Consider the following 17,548-nt stretch of genomic DNA (forward strand, 5'->3'; position numbering starts at 1 on the left):
TTGACCCTCTACTGACATTATCGTCATACCAAATTACATAAATTACCCTTAAACCAGCCTCACAAGGTAAATCTCGCTCTCGTCTGATTAAACGCTCTCGCTCTCGCTCTCGCTTGAAATTCTCTGGTTTGATGTGATTGCTCGCCAGTGTACAAATGATTTGACAATTTTCATGACGGAAACCTCAAATCAAATCAATAATACCTAAACACAATACAATGGTGATTTCTTTAAACTCTAAACTCCATTTCCAAGGTGATTACTTCTCTGGTTTTTTACGGTGTTTTGTTGAACAGAGATTTTTCAAACGGAAATTTTTAAGACGAGACTTTTTCAGAACGGAACAACTTTTTTAGAAAGGTGTTCATTATTTTGAGTCTGTTTAATTATTTTTGTTATGTTATTTCTAGAAATGTAGCATTACGAAATCTTTTATTGGGAGAGAGTAAGAAAGAGGAAGAGTAAGAGAAAGAGCAAGAGTAAGAGAGAGAGCGAGATTACGAGAGAGAGAGATTAAGAGAGAGCAAGATTTTGAGAGAGAGCGAGATTTTGAGAGAGAGCGAGATTAAGAGAGAGAGCGAGAGTACACTTCAATTGCTTGTACAACTTAATGAAAAATGTTCTCTTGCTTTGTAGGATGACGGAAAATTGTCTACTTATTCGATATGGAGGTGTTGGGATGAGAATGAAAGTTTGTATATTGGGGGACAGTTGACAGGAATCATTGTGCCTCATACATTGAAGTATGAAGAACTTAAATCTTGCATTTACAAGATTACAAATGTTAGTTCTTCAGAGTTTGATTTTATACTGAAAGTTAAATATAAGCTTGAATTTGAAGCCCCTCCACAATGCATAAGGAATGATGATGATGTTCGCTACCGTCTTTTGTGAGAAGAGCTTAGTAGACTTCAGATAGCTATTGAAGGAAATCGGAAGCGAGATTTCCATGAGCAGCAGAAGCAAGATTATTCCAAATTACAATCATGAATGAACATATATTTACAGTCGACTTCAAACAAACGGTTATACAATTCAAAAGAAGAAATTACGGCATGAACAACAAATGAACAATGAGGCAAACTGTACGAACATAGGCAGAAGCGTCTCCACACTTCGTTTTGCATGGCTGCTCGAACAACAGCAATCTTGAACACTCAATCTACACGACCGCAACACCGCACGAACACTTCATGCTCGTCCTCAAGGATCTCCTTGGTCACAAACTCCTCAGCAACACGAATGGCCTCCACAGCACCATGAATGGCCTCCAGAAAACCTCGATGGTGTCGAGTTAAGTCTGACACCACCAACAAGGCGACCTTGGTATTCTCGGTGTGAGAATCCAGAGGGTGGGCTCTTTTCGGACTTGGTATGAGGCAGACAAAGGAGGAAACACCGATCGCGTACACGACTGGGCAAGTGGGAGATGGCGGAGACCTATCGTATAGGTCGACGCCCAATCGTTTATATAAAGCTAAGCGATCGTCTAGCAAAAGTTATGCGATCATTTAGCTCGGTCTGTCGCCTACAGACATTACACAATCGTTTACCTTGGGCCAGCGATCGTCTAGCAAAATTATGCGATCGTTTAGTAAATACTGCACGATCGTTTAGCTCGTCACTGCACGATCATTTAGCTCGCCCAACCGTCGTTTAGTAAATCCGAATTTGCTTGACAACTTCGTGAGTTTCTTTTGTGTGAGAGAGAAAACTCAAAACCTTTTTAACGTTTGTAAAACTTCTTTTGAAAATAGGAAAAACCATTTTTCTTTTAAACTTACGGTTATAATGATCCAATAACCACCCACTACTTTGGTTATTTAAAAAAAAAGAATTAATTATCCAATAATTAATATTATTATAAATATAAATGATAACCAACTTATCATACTATATTTATAACCTATAGTTTAAATATTTCATCTCATAAAACATATAAACCATAGTTCTTTTTCTATTCCATGGTACTTAATGTAAATCTCATTTACATCAATCCTCCACTAGATGTATCTCATACATCATACCTATTATATCATATATAATCAAAATACCTCTTGTTAATTTAAACATTTCAAATCAACACTAAGAACTGATCCTCAACTGAATTCATTGAGCTACCAAGGGGACCTCATGGACCTACAGCTCGAAGCTCCAACAGTACGTGAATAACTGACTAAACTCTTTAGTCACGGGATCCACCATCCGTTAACTTCCAGACATTCCACTAAAAACCGACAGCTGAACTCTCTTTACCACAGATATATTATGTGTCCATCTTAACCAATCAGCAGTGTGACAACCCTCTACAGATCACTCGTAATTACAACTGGGCAAATAACCGTTATGCCCTTATAGTTACATCTGTCTCCTTACGTACCATTGATCCCTCTAATGAACATAAGTCATAGTCCATAGTATGACTGAGTCTTCTCTTTCAAAGAGAAGTTGTGGCCACTATGTTCAAGCCCCAGAATCAACCCTTAAGGTTGCAATCTCTTTACTTATCCCTGCTTCGGCAAAAGAGTGAATTCCATCTTGTGGATTGAGTTCTCAGCTCCCAGATCAGACAAGTCCCCAAAAAGGTAGGCATGTTGAGTTGGCAATTTGGTCACTCTCACCCATACTAATCAAAGGACCACCCTCAAAGGCAGGAGTTCCTAAAACACTCAGGATTAAGGTCGTGTCACCTATGGTCGTTTAGGTGAGATGTAAGTCTCTAGTATCAACGGTGTTATATACAGAGTTTAGTCATCTCGTGGTTCAGGTCTTATACAAACTCTTTGTATAGGACACCCTCGCTCGCACGTCTCCACATGAATGGTCAAGATCAACTATCTATAGTAGTTTGCAAAACTTGCAAACCTCTACAAAGCGGGTCGTATCCATAATGTCACCAGGATCAGGTATCCCACCTTAATCCTTATACTACGGACCTATTTAGGTTATCACATATACATGCTTAATTTCACATAAGATAACCAAGGAGCTTTGTTTATTGGATATGAGTAAATGTCAAAATTAAATAACACTTATTTTATTCATTAAACAATGTGTATCTTTACAAAACAACAAGACTCCGGGAGAATTAGGACACCAATCCCAACAGACGTAGCTAGGTTTCAGAGGACGTAAGGGAATGTCGGGGTCATCAAGTTTCAAATCATGGGCCTGGGGCATTACACGTGTTTGTGTTCAAGATTGTTTAAGAAAATGTTCGTGTTCAAGATCGTTGGAGGAGTCGTTCGTTAGAACTTCAAAAGAATCATTCATTGAATTTGGGAATCCACAAAGATGACAATAGTTCTAACTTTTCCCTATAGCAGGCTATTTAGATGTTTATTATATGCATATTGTGTTTTGGTTTACTGTTTTATTTATGTAAAAAAATCGATTTGCGGGATGCAAAGCATTCACAACGCTTCCACTATGGGATTCGATCTCTACATGAGGATCATTAGAAACTTATGGATGTCTACAATGATGGAGTTCCTCCAATATGAGAAAGAGAAAAGTTGATTGTACCAGTGAAGTTGTTGTTGACAAGTGATTATTTGAAGGAATTGCAACTATAGAACGATGTGACTATTGGAAATATGATTGCATTTAACATCAAACTAGTTGTAGTGAGTTTCATCATCTTCATTCCATATGATCATTTTGATCTTGAAAGCCAATTTTAAACAGTATCAATCCCAAAACTTCATTGTTGAAAACGATGTTTAAAGTATAAACAAAAGTAGGAAACATGTGTGCGAGTGAAACAGGTCGGCGACCTGGGGTGGTCATCAAAAGCTAGACAAGATGATGGAATTCAAAAAATGATTACTGAACCAACAATCACATATATGAGTTTAGGGGGCAACTAAATGAAGAAGATGAGATTTAGGGTTTTTTTTTTTTTAATAATAATATAAATAAATAAATAAACGGAACAAAAAATACATATATATATTTATACATGCACATGTAATAAACATTAAAAGATTAATTCCCATTTATATGTTTCTTTTCAAGTACAACAAGTCATTTTTACGTGTTTAATATGAAAAAATTAAAACATCGAAACTATGAAGCAAAAACAAAATAAAATTAATTTGATAACAATATGTATAAAATAATAAAAAAAAAAAATTTAAGTACAATTAAATTTGTAACAAACATTTAAACAAATCAAAAGTTAGTTGGATAAAATCAAATTTGATAATAAAAGATAAATTCAAATATAAATTGGAGAGAAAAATCAGATTTTTTTTTTTTTTTTTGTTGATTGTGATTAATTCAATAAGTAGTTGGATAAAATCTAATTTGGTAATAAAATATAAATTCAAATACAATTCGGAAGAGAAAACCAGGAAGGGGTTCGTTTATTTATAATTACACTGTATTCATAACTCTATGTTCATTTAAGCTTCAACAATTAAACTGTATTTAACTTCATCAACCTCAAAACCTACAAAATGAGGCTAACTCGTTGTAGAAGCATAGCAAAAATGCAAGATTGCAGAAGTGAATACTTATTTGTTTGTAAAAAAGATAAATTAAAGGTATAATAGTATAATAAGATGATAATGAATAAAAGGTGATTAAAAATACAAAAAATGATAAAATTTAAATGAAATATATAGTTTGTTAGATGATAATATGAATAAAATGTTAAGTAAAATTCTAATCAGGATAGAAGTTTTTAATCCAAATTTAAAATAATAAAAAAAGAGGAATGAAATAATGTAAAATGTGAAGAAATATTATAAATTAAAATCAAAATGGTGATAAAAAATTAAAGATTGATTAATTCTGAATATTTTTAAAAAGTTGTTAAATCAAAGATAGCTAATTTGAATCAATTAGGAGGAAAATAAGGAAGAGACTGATTTATTTTATCTTGAATTAGTTATCAAAATCTAATTTGAATAGCCAACAAGAGCATAACTCACATAATGTTCATACTATCAACCTCGTGGTTTGAGGAAAATCAGAAAGAGCGGTTATGTTAAGAAAGATAGTTATTTTTAGTTTTTCAAACGAATAGAGTGGAAAACTAAGGGCCTATTTGGTTTTAATTCAGATTTTTTTCTTCTGTTTTCAGATTTACTAAGTTCAGCGAATATGTGTTTGACAAACAACCCAAATTTTATTTTTGGAAACTGTTTTCGGATTTGTGACTCAAACCAGAATTTGAATTTTAAAATTTAAATGGAGAATTATATTAAATAAAAAAATATTTAGAAATATTGTATGTCATGTTATAAACTCAATTCAATCTTTTGAAAATTAAAGTATTACGTAGTATGCTATAAATTAGGTTAAATTCTGAATTTGGTCCCTATGGCTTTGATAAAACTAAAAGTTAGTCTATGCAGTTTTAAAATTTAGAATTTAGTTTTTATGGTTTGATAATAATTTCATGTTCCTTATGATTTGTTAAATTATCTTAAATAGTCCCTACCATAAGAACTACTTATGAAGCTTTTACCAAACCATAGGTGGTAAATTTTAATTATAAACTATAAAATCTAAATTTTGATTTCTTCCAAACCATTGGGACAAAAAAAATTAATTTATCTTATAATTATATAAAATTACAAAATAATAATTATACCCTTTTTATAATATAAAAACCATGTTCATAATTAAATTAACAAAGTTTATTGTCAACTACTATTTAGTGACTACAACTAGTTTGTAATTGTTTAAATTAGAATTCAATTTCTGAATTCTACTACCAAACACATATGAAAACATGAAATATAACTCTATTTTCATCTAATCTCTTATTTTTTAAATTTCTATTTTCAAATTATGTACCAAATAGGCTCTAAGACATTAGCAATTATCCTATTTTAGTTTTTCAAGTGAATAGAGTGGAAAACTAAGACATTGGTAATTACCCTATATACACTGACCATGTATTTGTAGTTTCATCAATAACCAGAGCTACGAACTAGACAAGAGTAAAACTCAAATTTGAAAATTCATAGTCATATAAATGTCATGTGTATTTGCCCGTTTTTCCATGCTTCAATTTCCCTAGAAGTATATTTCCAAAAGCAATCAAAATTTATATAAATTTCCATTGTTCTAAAAGTAAAATTAAAATGTCAAAACGAGTATATAGCTCAAATTACAATAAATTTATAGTTCGAATCTCCACACCTATATTATACTAAAATAAAAGTTTTCTCCCCAAATTAATAACTTTGCATCTATTTTATTTCTATATTACAAAATTTTATAATAGGTTATTGGGCTGTAGATACTATTAGTTAAAATAAATAAATTAAATGGACGCCGCGCTTAAAAAATATAACAAGTTAACTCTTGAAATTTTTATATATTTAGCCTCTAAAGTGGTCCCACATGTTCTTAAACTTTTGGATTTAGTATTTAATATTTCTAACTTTTCAATTTCCTATTTAATAATTTCCTAACAAATTCAATAATTTTTAAAATTAATCGATCTATCATGAAAGAAACCTAAACTTTAAATTTTGCCTCTTAAATCTATGGATTTTAATTATACCAAAATTTGAGAACTAAATTTATAATTTAACTTATTACCAAATTTATTAGTTAAGATTAGTTCATACCTATAATCAATTTTCAAAAACAAAAAAATTTACTAAATGCCCTACAGTTGATGGATCATACCATACAAACATGCACGGTCTCCTCTATTCAAATATAGAGTTGGTCTATTCAAATGGGATTGTTCAACGAGGGAAAATGAGCCTACAAGAAGAACGTAGCAAACCATAAAACTATAATATTATTTCTATACTTACCAATTACCATAGAAGATTTTAAACATAAAGAATTGCATTGCTAGAAAGAAATCTTCCAATAATCCAAGAATATGGGTATTATACATTGAAAATACCCCATGAATGGTAAATAATGTATGTAAATATGTTATAAAATAACATTAAAGAAGGTGATGGATAAAAATTAGTACAAGAAAGGCCGTAAGTTCCAAAATCTTGTACCTAAGCAAAAGTCCGGGTCGGGTCAATAATGGAAAACTGGTCATCTATGTAGGTTTAGTATTAAGTAGGAATTAGTAGGATTTGATTCTCCCCTGAGGATATTTTTTCTCAACAACACCAATTCTTTGAGGTGGCCATACGATATGTGACACCCTCCCTTGAATCAAACCCATTGGTATCTGCCACCAAAAGGCTTTAACTTTAGTCAGCCTGGACTAGGCATGTTGTGTAAAAAACATAATCGAGGGATTGCACTCACACATCAAATACTTGCAGTAAAATATTTCAAGAAATGTCTTCGGTAGAGGGGTTCAAAAAACCCAATGATCCAAAAAAGCCGATCAACCCAACCCAACTCGTACAGGTTATCAACTCATTTGAGTTGGGTTGAGTTCAAATAATGAAAAGTTCATGGGTTAGATTGGTTCATGGATTCACCTAATATAACCCAAACAAACTCGAATTTATTATTAACTTTACAATTTTTTTTTACTTATACAATTATTTATACATATATTGATTTTAATTTTATTTAATTCCAATATTTTTTGAATAATTTATCCTTCAACAAAAATAGTTTCTTTGCACTTTAGAAAGAATTTCTATTATATAAATTGAAATTGAGCTTTTAATCTTAATTTAATATATGAAAAATAATTAAATTAGATTTTTACATATTTACGTTTTGCTTCGTTTTATAACAAAATTTTAAATAAATGACTCGATTAACCCGAAACCAACCCAACCAAAATATTTCATGGTTGGTTGGGTTGGGTTCATTGTTTAATAAGGATTATTTGGGTTGAAGAAATTTACAATCAGAACAATTAGGTTTGGTCTAAAAAGTCTTTCAACCCAATCCATGAACACCCCTAGTCTTCGGCACAAGTAAATTGTTACATTCATTTTCTTAAAATACTACTCTTTTAAAAATAAAATAAAATAATAATAATAATAATAATAATAAAACTTTCATTGAGAAAAAAATGAAAGAAAATAAGGGCATAAAAAAAAACCAAGGCCACGGGAAGGAAGGAAGGAAGAAAAAAAACCTCCCCTAGAGAAAGAGCTTCCAACTAAGTAAGATGTTGCCTAGAGAATAATTGCAAGTCTATGAAACTGAAGCCCAAAGAGATACATGAAACCTCACCAAGAACCAAGTCTATGGTTCTTTTCCTGGAAGATCCCACAACAAAGCACACATCCCCGCAAACCCAAAAAAAAAAAAAAAAAAACCATCTCTTTGAAAGGATGGAACAACTACCCGATCATCAAACGACCATCTCTAGTGAGCTAACACAAAAATCAAACTCCTAAGAGAAACAATTCCATTCATAACTCACAAACTGACACTCTCAAAGTGATCCAAGTTTTCCTCCACTTTCCGACAAATGATATGACAAAAAGGACCCATTAACGAAGGCATCTTTCTCAAAAGCATATCTATCGTGTTCACACAACCAAAAAACCGTTCCAAAAAAATAGGGACTTAACTTTCTTCGATATCTTAATCCTCCATAAAACATTGAAGACTGAAAAACAGGAGAGGGATCCAATAAAATTCTAAAGAATAAACTCTAAAAAAACATGATGGAATTTTCATCAACGGTGTTTTTCAAGTCCCTAGAAATAGTTGCAAGAATAATTAAAGGTCTTATTGATGCTGCCCATTCACAGACACTTTGGTTGAATCTCAAAACTAATAGCACACCCCAAAAAAACACTGTTTACTGTAGTAGATGGTATCTTACCGGGCCAAATGATCTCGAGTCCATGCTGCATTCTGCATTATCGCCTTCAACCCAACAATGTCCTTCTGGAACCTTGACAACATCATATGTTTGACGAGTTCCGACCCAATCTCCTGGTAGGGCAATAATTCTTTTCACATGTTTCTCCTTGTAATTACAAGGGGAGCTGCAATAGGTCAACAATTTCGGGAGGGAAATTTTATACAAATTGTGCAAGTTTCTGAGAGTAAAGTTGTGACAAATTGGGAAGTGTCATCACAGTATGTTCGCTAAGTTGGATTCAAAAACATTTCGCACATTCCATATAAGAAAAGAGGATGCAAAAGTGACAAGGTTCTGCCTTTCTCCAGTTAAACAAATGGCCTACATGACAATATGCAATGAAAACATTTTTTGACAATATGAAATGAAAATATTTTTTATCTCAACCTTGCTTCAAATTCAGGAAAGTATAAAGCAATTTATGAATGATTTGGGATGGATCAATTAAAATCATTTTTTTGTAAAAAGAAAAATAAGAAACTAAACTTTTCATTGTACAAAAAGAAACCAAGGAAACATAAGAGAACGACTCCTAATTTTAAACCACCCTCCATGAGATACAACATCATATATACTTTAGATAAAGCTCACATATAAGACTCCAGCCTAAATTTAAACTCAGAATCTTGCTAGACCTGCATCTCCACACTCAAGCAAAGCTTTATGCAAGGGCAAAGAGATCAACACATATCTTCTGCTTAGTAGGTTCTGAATTATTTTTAACATTTAATCCTTCCTTTTCTAAATATATTCACACTGCACAACATGATAGGAAGGAGCTTTCTATCTATCTTACACTCTCTTAGCATGCTCTCGATCACTTGAAATTATATCATCAATACTAATACACTAAAAGAGCAAGATGGATCACTACGCTACCCGTTAATTCGGATGATTTAAAATGTGACTTGAGCAAATATATTTCACATGCATTTCTTTCCCAAAAAATAAAAATATTTGGATGAGAAACTAAGCTTTCATTGAGACAAAATGAAAGAATACAAAAGTGCATGCAAAAAGACGATCTTCAATTCAAAATAATAACATCAATGTGGAAAAATCCTTGAAAATCGATATCCAAATAGGCTGACCACACCTCCTCCCAAGGTCTCTCCCAATCTCGAAAAATCTTTTACCTCTTGATCCAAATAGCTCAAAGGACTACAAAGAAGTCAACCCACCATAAAATCCAACCCCTATAACGAGAAGGTGGATGCCTAAGTGTAACCATTTCATTCTATACAAATTGCACGTCATGGAATTAAGCTTATCTTACTTTTCAGTTCCTTATATTTATTCTTAGAATGAACAGCTTTGGGAAGTTAATAAATTGGAGTCCAAACATGATTTCTCCATTACGTGAGCAATGATTAATCATATAGCCTAACAGCCTACTTCTGGTCATAACTCAATTAAGAAGAGCCAATCCAAACCTTAAATAATCTAACTTGCACTTTTTAAGATTCGGAAATTGAGCAATCTAGCAAGACTGTCCACATACAATGCACTGGATCATCCCACAAAAGAGAAATCAAATCAAGCTATTACCACAATACACAAAATAAACGTCCAGAACAAGACAACACAGATAATTATATTAGCAGCGATGAAGGGAGACTGACCGATAAACAATCACGTCACCGGGAGAAAATTTATACTTCTCAAGGCAAAATTTCTCAACTAGCACGTAGTCACCTGAAACCGAACCCAAGCATTGATGGTATCATCTCACTACAACAAACATGTCGCGTTTAGAAAATTACCAGACACTGTTCCTGCCAGAGAAGTAGCTCTAGGATTAAAAGTGGGAGACATTGAAACACCTCGGATAGGGACAACACTCGCATAACGATCCGAAACAGTAACCCCAATAATTCCAAATGTGAAACATTTCTTCGCAGCGTTCCACACTAAATTTCGGTTTGCCATCACCAAAACACCAAATGGATGCATATCAAGTGCGAAGTGGGTGGTCAGGAACTGCAACATGGATAAATCTATAATGAAATAAACTCGAAGTTGGCAAATATAAAATATTCATTTATCATTTAGGATTTTTGAACTTCCAGAACAGAATTACGACAAAGAGCATACAGATCAAACTCTAATTGGAAGAAATTTGACCAAACGATTTTACCTAGAAATTGATAGTACACAACAGACAGGAACCACAAGCTTCTGGCGAGCAGCCAAAATATGACTAAGGAATTCTTCCTTAACGGCATTGGAACAATTGAAGACTGTTTTGACAATAGGAAAGAGATACGGCATAATTCAAGAGGAGAGATTATTGGCCAAATCCACTGGAGATCACCACTCCACTAACTCAGACCCAAACCCTGACACAGTAACAAAGGCGTGAACGAGCCCAAGATAAGGAAAAGAAAGGAAATTGAATCTCTCTTGCAAATAAAACCGCAAGAAAAGGGGAAATTTGTACGGATGACCCATTTTTTGAGCCCAAAATGTCAAATGACCCTTTTTTAAAACTAATGTCAATTGACCCTCTGCTGATGTCATTGCCATACCAGATTACGTAAATGCCCTCATCCCTCTTACCCCTTACAGTCTGCATATCTATAAGGGTTCTTCGATCCAATCAGCTAGGATTTTTTTATCAACATGCATCTAACTGATCAGTTGAATTACAAGTATCTAAAAGCCACTCAAATGTAAACCTCGATGACTAACTTCGGTATTCATATATGTTGTACAACTAAAAGAGAGGGAGATGATAATGAGAATGTAATAGATGTAACAAAAATTTTCAGGCAGAATGCCATTAAAAAATCAAAGTTCTATGTCATCTACTTGGATTGGAAAAACCAAAAAATGTCTTCCCATCATTAAACTCTGCCTCTCAGAACTCAAATTGAAATTTCATCTGATTCAATACGAAGTCAAATTGTATTGGACAACCAAGGAATGGATTTATACACCAAGAGCAAATCTGGAAGAAAATTGAGCATGAAGATAAGTCTTAGGCCAAGGTTAGCACCTCTGGCTTTAAGTCAAATGCACAAAACAGCCAATGGAAGACCAAGAGTTTGTTGTTTCAAAACTACTATAAAAAGGAACTTCTAAATTCCATCAACTTGAACCTAACTCAATTGAATAAGAGATTATAACCTCGACCAAAAGATTAGAAATTAGAATTTGTGAGGCCTCGATTGTTAACACTTACAAAAGGAAGGGTAAGAGTGAAAATTCAGGGAGCGACAAGGCGTTAGTGGTACATGGTAAATAGTTGGGGAAGGAGGGGACTACGCTGCTGAAGGGTTTAAGTAGGGGTTTTGGGGTCTGAAGGAGGGGAGAAGAATAAAGTGGAGTTTGAGGCTTATGCTCAGCTCTTTCGAATGTGCTGAGTTGCCTGGTTTTATCTTGCTTTCTTCTTTGAATGTTACTTTCGCTTTCCATTATAATCATTGAATCTGTCATCTTTCCGTGGAGTGAATATGTATATAATCAGGGTATCCATTTTCCTGTTGCTGGGAAATTCTTGTTGGATTATTTTCTGTGTGCAGGGAAGAGGAACCTAACACAATTCTCACCCCAACAAATTATTGAACTCGAAAGCACCTTACAAGATTTAGTTTCCAAATTTAGTTTTATTTAGGAATGTAAGGATTGAACATTATTGTACATTTAGAGACCAGTGCTCATACCTATATGATCTGTAGAAGGAAGGAACATCTAGAAAGTAAGGCATCTACACAAACAAACTACAAGACAATTAAGATAATTTCAGTAACTTCTCAAAGAGCTCCCAAAAAAAAAGTCCAGAACCATCTATTTGCAGATTCCCTTCTCCAAACTTCAATTCTCAGAAATATGCTACAATCTACTACTCCAGAATGCTTTCAAGCATATATCAGACCTATATTTAGGAGAGACCCAAATTGTGAGAAAGAAACCGATGTGCTAGATAGAGAAAAAAAAAGCTTACCGGCAGTACGAACGACGGTGTTCGGCGACCGGTGAACGGATGGGTGAGTCGGCGGTGATGATAAGCGTGACGTGCAGGCGAACTCACGAGACGGCGGCTGGAGGATGCTCTGGCCTGTGCGCAATGGCGGCGCTTCGATCTATGGTGAGGCGAGCTCTGGCATGCATGAAGTGGCAGAAGATAGGTTAAGAAGGGGGTTGATCGTGAATAGGGGTTCAGAAGAGGGAGAAGAAGAAGCCTAGGGCTACGTGATGGCTTCGATGGCTTAGATACTCCTCTTTTCCCTATTATATATATATATCCTTCAATCCAAACCCCATTTGGATTTTAAATAAATATATACAAATAAAGAAAATTTTTATAAATAGAAAATCTTAAAAATAAATAAAAGTGTTTGTAGTTTTTGAATATTTTTAAATGTTTTTTATATTTTAAAAAAACCTACAAATAATCTTTTTTTTTTTTTTTCAAATTCCAAATTCTCAAATCTTTTATCTCAAACCCCAAATTAACTTTTCAAAAAAAATAATAATAATAAATTCAAACCTTAGAATTCAAAATAAATTCAAGATAATTCAAGATAATTAAATTAAAATTACCTGAAAATTTAGGACGTCACAACAATCCACCACTTTATAGGCTGGGTCAAGTGGAACAAGCATCCATGTGTGATTTTGGGTAAGTAATGTGTCGAAACTCGGTGTTACAGCAAGTACACAAGTCAAGTTATAGTAAAATATGCGATGATGATTTTAATTTTGAAAGCAAATAAAACAAAATGTAAAAAAAAAAGATGAAATTCAAGAGATAAAGACGTTCAAGTATGTTGATTTCCTTAATTACTACATTAATTCATGTACAGTCTGTCGCTTTTAACCGCTCAGCCACTCTCCCCTTCCCGAGCCGAGGCCCCCCTCAATGGGTTCTAAGAAGGAGGGCGGCGCCCTATTTAGATTATTATCATCCAAATCTTTTCTCATGAAAATTTAATTGATTACTAATTTCTTGAAACCAAATTAAGAAGCATGGCATTAGGGTCAGTCATAATCAACTTTCATTAGCTACATAATTATTCACATGATAGATTAACTAATGATCCAATATTATAGGTCTGGTTAAACATGCAATCTTTCTAATTGAACAATCAACCTAACATTCATCTATAACCAATCGATGTGTAAAACATAATAATATTAGAAAACAATCAAGAACATATCATCCATAGAAAATATGGTGCATTAACTTAAATCCATAAAGAAGTTCATCAACACCCTAAAACTAAAGCATTTAGCAACGCATCATCGCTACAAACAAATGATCGCTTTACTTTCAATTTTGTTAAGCGTCAAAATAAATTGTAGAGAAGAAGAACTCGTCTTTGAAGAATAGTTCTTCAAATCTTCTCCAAGTCTTCAGCAATTGATCCCCCACAAATAGTATGAAGATGCTACCAAAAAAGTCTTCCCTACTAGTCTCTTAGTAAGGACTGGTTTGTGGGAACGGGCTTTTGAAAGAGAGAGGGAATCTTATTATGGAAGAGAATTTTTCTACAAAGAACTCTTTCTCTAAAAAAACTTGAGAGAGATAGGAGAGGGAGATGAGAGGAGGTTTTTTTTCTACAAAAACCAATTCTCGAAGAAAAAGACTTCCCTTTCCTACCTTTATTTAAAACGCGAAGTGGGATTAAAACATAACTCCCATTTCCTATTATTTAATTTAGATTAAAATGAAATAAAATTCATTTAATTAAAATAAATAATTAATAATAAAATTAATTAATTAATATTTTAATTAAATATGCCATATTTAATTAAATGTACATTTAAATCATATTCAAATGCACATCTATCTCACAACCTATAATTTTAATATGAATTTCATTCATATTAAATTTTAATCTATAGTTTTAATATGAATCTAATTCATATTATTTCAATATGAATCCAATTCATATTAATAATTATTATAATCTTATCCAAATACAATACATCTTCTTTTTATTATAAAATTTAATTTTGAATCCTATTCAAAATTGACTTAATATTATAGTGTATCTATATACATTATATTAATTGTATCATATACAATTAATGTAAATTGTCTTAATTAATTTGAATAATTTAAGCTCTTTCAAAATAAATGGTTCTTATTTACCCGTTGTGAGCTAGTAGGGGACCTAATGGACGTATATTAGAAACTCCAATGATTTGAGATTAACTAATTAAACTCTTTAATTACGTTAATCAACATTCATTAACTGTGGGTCATTCCACTAAAGATCCACAACTACACTCTTCACACTGTAGAATATTTCGTGTCCTTGGATTTAACCCTTACTAGTAAGTCGATCCTTCACGAGTTATTTGTAATTACAGTTGGATCAAATTAGCGTTTTGCCTCTATAATTACTTCTTATTTCTTAAGTATCATTAACCCCTCTAATGAACAACTTATTTATCGTCCTACCATAAACCAAGTGCCTCTCGAGCCAATGAGAGGGCGAATACCTTTTGTTAAAGATCTGGAATCAGTACTTAAAGGAACTACTCATCTACTTACCCTAAAGGTGAAAATGAGTGAATTTCTTTTTGTGTAACTATGTTTCTAGCTCCCTACTTGGACATGTCCCGAAAATGGTAGGTTTATTAAGTCATCGACTCGGGCCACTCTCGCCTACAAAAATCAAAGGACAACCCTTAAAGACAGAAGTCCATAACTCATTCAGGATTAAGATTGAGTTACATGGTTATCCTTTGAAATATTAATCTTTTTAGTCAACGGTGTTACAAAGAGAGATTAAGTATTTCACGGTTCGATCTTATACAATATCATTTTATAGAATACCTTCAATCACATGTCACCACATGAACGATTTGGATCATATCATTTTTAATACTTACAAAGTGGGTCGTATCCATAATGTTACAAGGATAAGACACCTAACCTTGTCTATATACTATAGACTCTTTGGGGAGTGTTTGACTCACTAACATGAGTTGAGTTAAGTTGGTATATGTTTGGTCCACCAACTTTAAATATTGGTGGAATTGAGTTGGTATATTTTACCAACTCACCCCAACTCTTCCTTCTTCTAATGTTTTTAATGGCTCCACCCATCGACCACTGTCAACGATATCATTGCCACACTCGGGGAACCAACTCTGGGTTGCGAAACCACCTCTGATGACAACTATGACGATCAATTCTAGGCTTCGATAACCACGTCTGATAATAATTCTGGTGACCCAACTTCGACGACCACTTTCGCACGGCAAACTCCAACGACCAATTTTGGGCTCCGACAAACAAACTTAGATGGCCAACTCTAGAAACCACCTCCAACTACAAACTCTGATTAAAATCACCTTTGATGATTAACTTTGAAGACCACCTTCAAGTGAGCAACTCCAACAATCAACTTCAGGCTTCGACAACCACCTTCGACGAAAAACTTTAGCAACAAGCTCCAATACCACCTTCATGCGACCAACTTCAAGCTTAAACTACAAACTCCAACAAAAACCATCTTCGATGATCAACTTCGACGACCATCTTCTAGCTCTAAAAATCACCTCTGACGAAAAACTCTGGCAACCATCTCCGATACCACCTTCGTGTGACCAACTTTAAGCTCTGACAACTACCTCCAACTACAAGCTCCAACAAAATTCATCTTTGATAATCAACTTCGACAACTACTTTCGACTATTATAAGATGATGACCATTAAAGTATGTTGTAGAGTTGTTGGTTATATAAATAATAGTATTTTGTCTACATTAAGTGCAATATTTATATGTAGAAATTTGTAAAACTATATATTTATTTGATTGAATTCACATATCAAATGAGTGTTAATAATATTTGAAAAAATATATATGTAGTTGAAAGTTTTTAACACATAACAAAAAAAAAACTATAAATCGAAGATTTTTTCCTCAAACATTTTTTTGGCAAGAATTAGTGAAGATGGAGATTTGTTCTTTGATGGTCCTCCAAATTTGGAGGAATTGAAAGTGAAATTGATTGAAGAAATGTGGTGGCATTCTATCAACTTTCTAAGATGACTGGAGAGATTCAATTAAAAAAATCATGACAGAGTAAAAATAGAGAACAACAATAGGAATAAGAAGAAAAAAAAGAAAGTGATGATAGAATTCGTGGAGGAAAATTAGGAATAAAAAATTTTAATTTCTCTTTGTTTTCCATTTTATTTAATTATATTCCTGCAAGAAATATAATGAGTTAATTATTGTTCATTCCCCAACAAAAAAGAAAGAAAGAAAGAAAAACTTTAAACATGAAAAGAAAAAAATTGCAATCCATATTTTATTCAATACAATGATAGGTATCGAGTACAAAAATTTCAAAACAAAAATATTAATCATAAAAGTAGATTATGTAGAGTACAAAAAAACTTGTAACGACCTGGCTCCCTAGGACTTAAACTAGGCCATTACTATAGATATGCATGCATGCAATTCAAAATGACATCTTTTTATGAGTTAGTAAAACCAAATAAATAGCATAAAATAATTGACTTTATTAAAAATAAATAACTAAAATTCCTTTAACAGGGTACCCTTAAATCATAAAATAAATCAATAAATTCTCTTAAAAAGTTTAAAAACACAACTACCAAAACTTTAAGTTCAAACACCAATACTAGAAATTTTAAAACATAAAATCCTGAAAACATGAGTGGAAGCATATGACTGGTCTCAATGGCTCGATCATGAATTCCGCTTGTTATTTGTCAGTGTGTTCTTACCCTTACTTGAAAAAAATAAACATAAGAAAGAATGAGTATAACATACTCAATAA

At 33.0% G+C, this 17,548-nt stretch overlaps 1 protein-coding gene across 3 annotated transcripts; it reads right to left on the reverse strand.

The window, feature by feature from the left end:
* Positions 1-6,801: 6,801 nt before the first annotated feature.
* LOC120077839 (Peptidase S24/S26A/S26B/S26C family protein) lies at positions 6,802-13,037 on the reverse strand. Of its 3 annotated transcripts, none has more exons than XM_090314084.1 (5): positions 12,726-13,037; positions 10,543-10,759; positions 10,402-10,474; positions 8,738-8,903; positions 6,802-7,165 (listed from the first exon to the last, which is right to left on the reverse strand). In XM_090314084.1, exons 2-5 carry the CDS (start codon positions 10,730-10,732, stop codon positions 7,058-7,060), a joined length of 537 nt encoding a protein of 178 aa, XP_090170210.1. In that variant the 5' UTR covers positions 10,733-10,759; positions 12,726-13,037; the 3' UTR covers positions 6,802-7,057. The 3 variants fall into 3 exon arrangements, with proteins under 3 accessions (XP_090170210.1, XP_090170209.1, XP_090170211.1); XM_090314083.1 differs by having other exon boundaries at positions 10,543-10,776; positions 12,726-13,006; XM_090314085.1 differs by lacking the exon at positions 12,726-13,037 and adding an exon at positions 10,917-11,118.
* Between the last annotated feature and the right edge of the window lie 4,511 nt (positions 13,038-17,548).

Source organism: Benincasa hispida, chromosome 5 (genome assembly GCF_027475165.1).
Source record: "Benincasa hispida cultivar pf3 chromosome 5, pf3_genome.v1.1, whole genome shotgun sequence".
Taxonomy (NCBI): Eukaryota; Viridiplantae; Streptophyta; class Magnoliopsida; order Cucurbitales; family Cucurbitaceae; genus Benincasa; species Benincasa hispida.

Excerpts from the sequence above, each read along its gene's own strand:
- LOC120077839 (XM_090314083.1), bottom strand. The coding sequence starts at position 10,768 with ATGTTGCAGTTCCTGACCACCCACTTCGCACTTGATATGCATCCATTT. Across the intron at positions 10,475-10,542 it reads TCTGGCAGGAACAGTGTCTG|GTGACTACGTGCTAGTTGAG; the intron begins GTAATTTTCTAA and ends GTTCGGTTTCAG. Across the intron at positions 8,904-10,401 it reads GGTGACGTGATTGTTTATCG|CTCCCCTTGTAATTACAAGG; the intron begins GTCAGTCTCCCT and ends GACCTATTGCAG.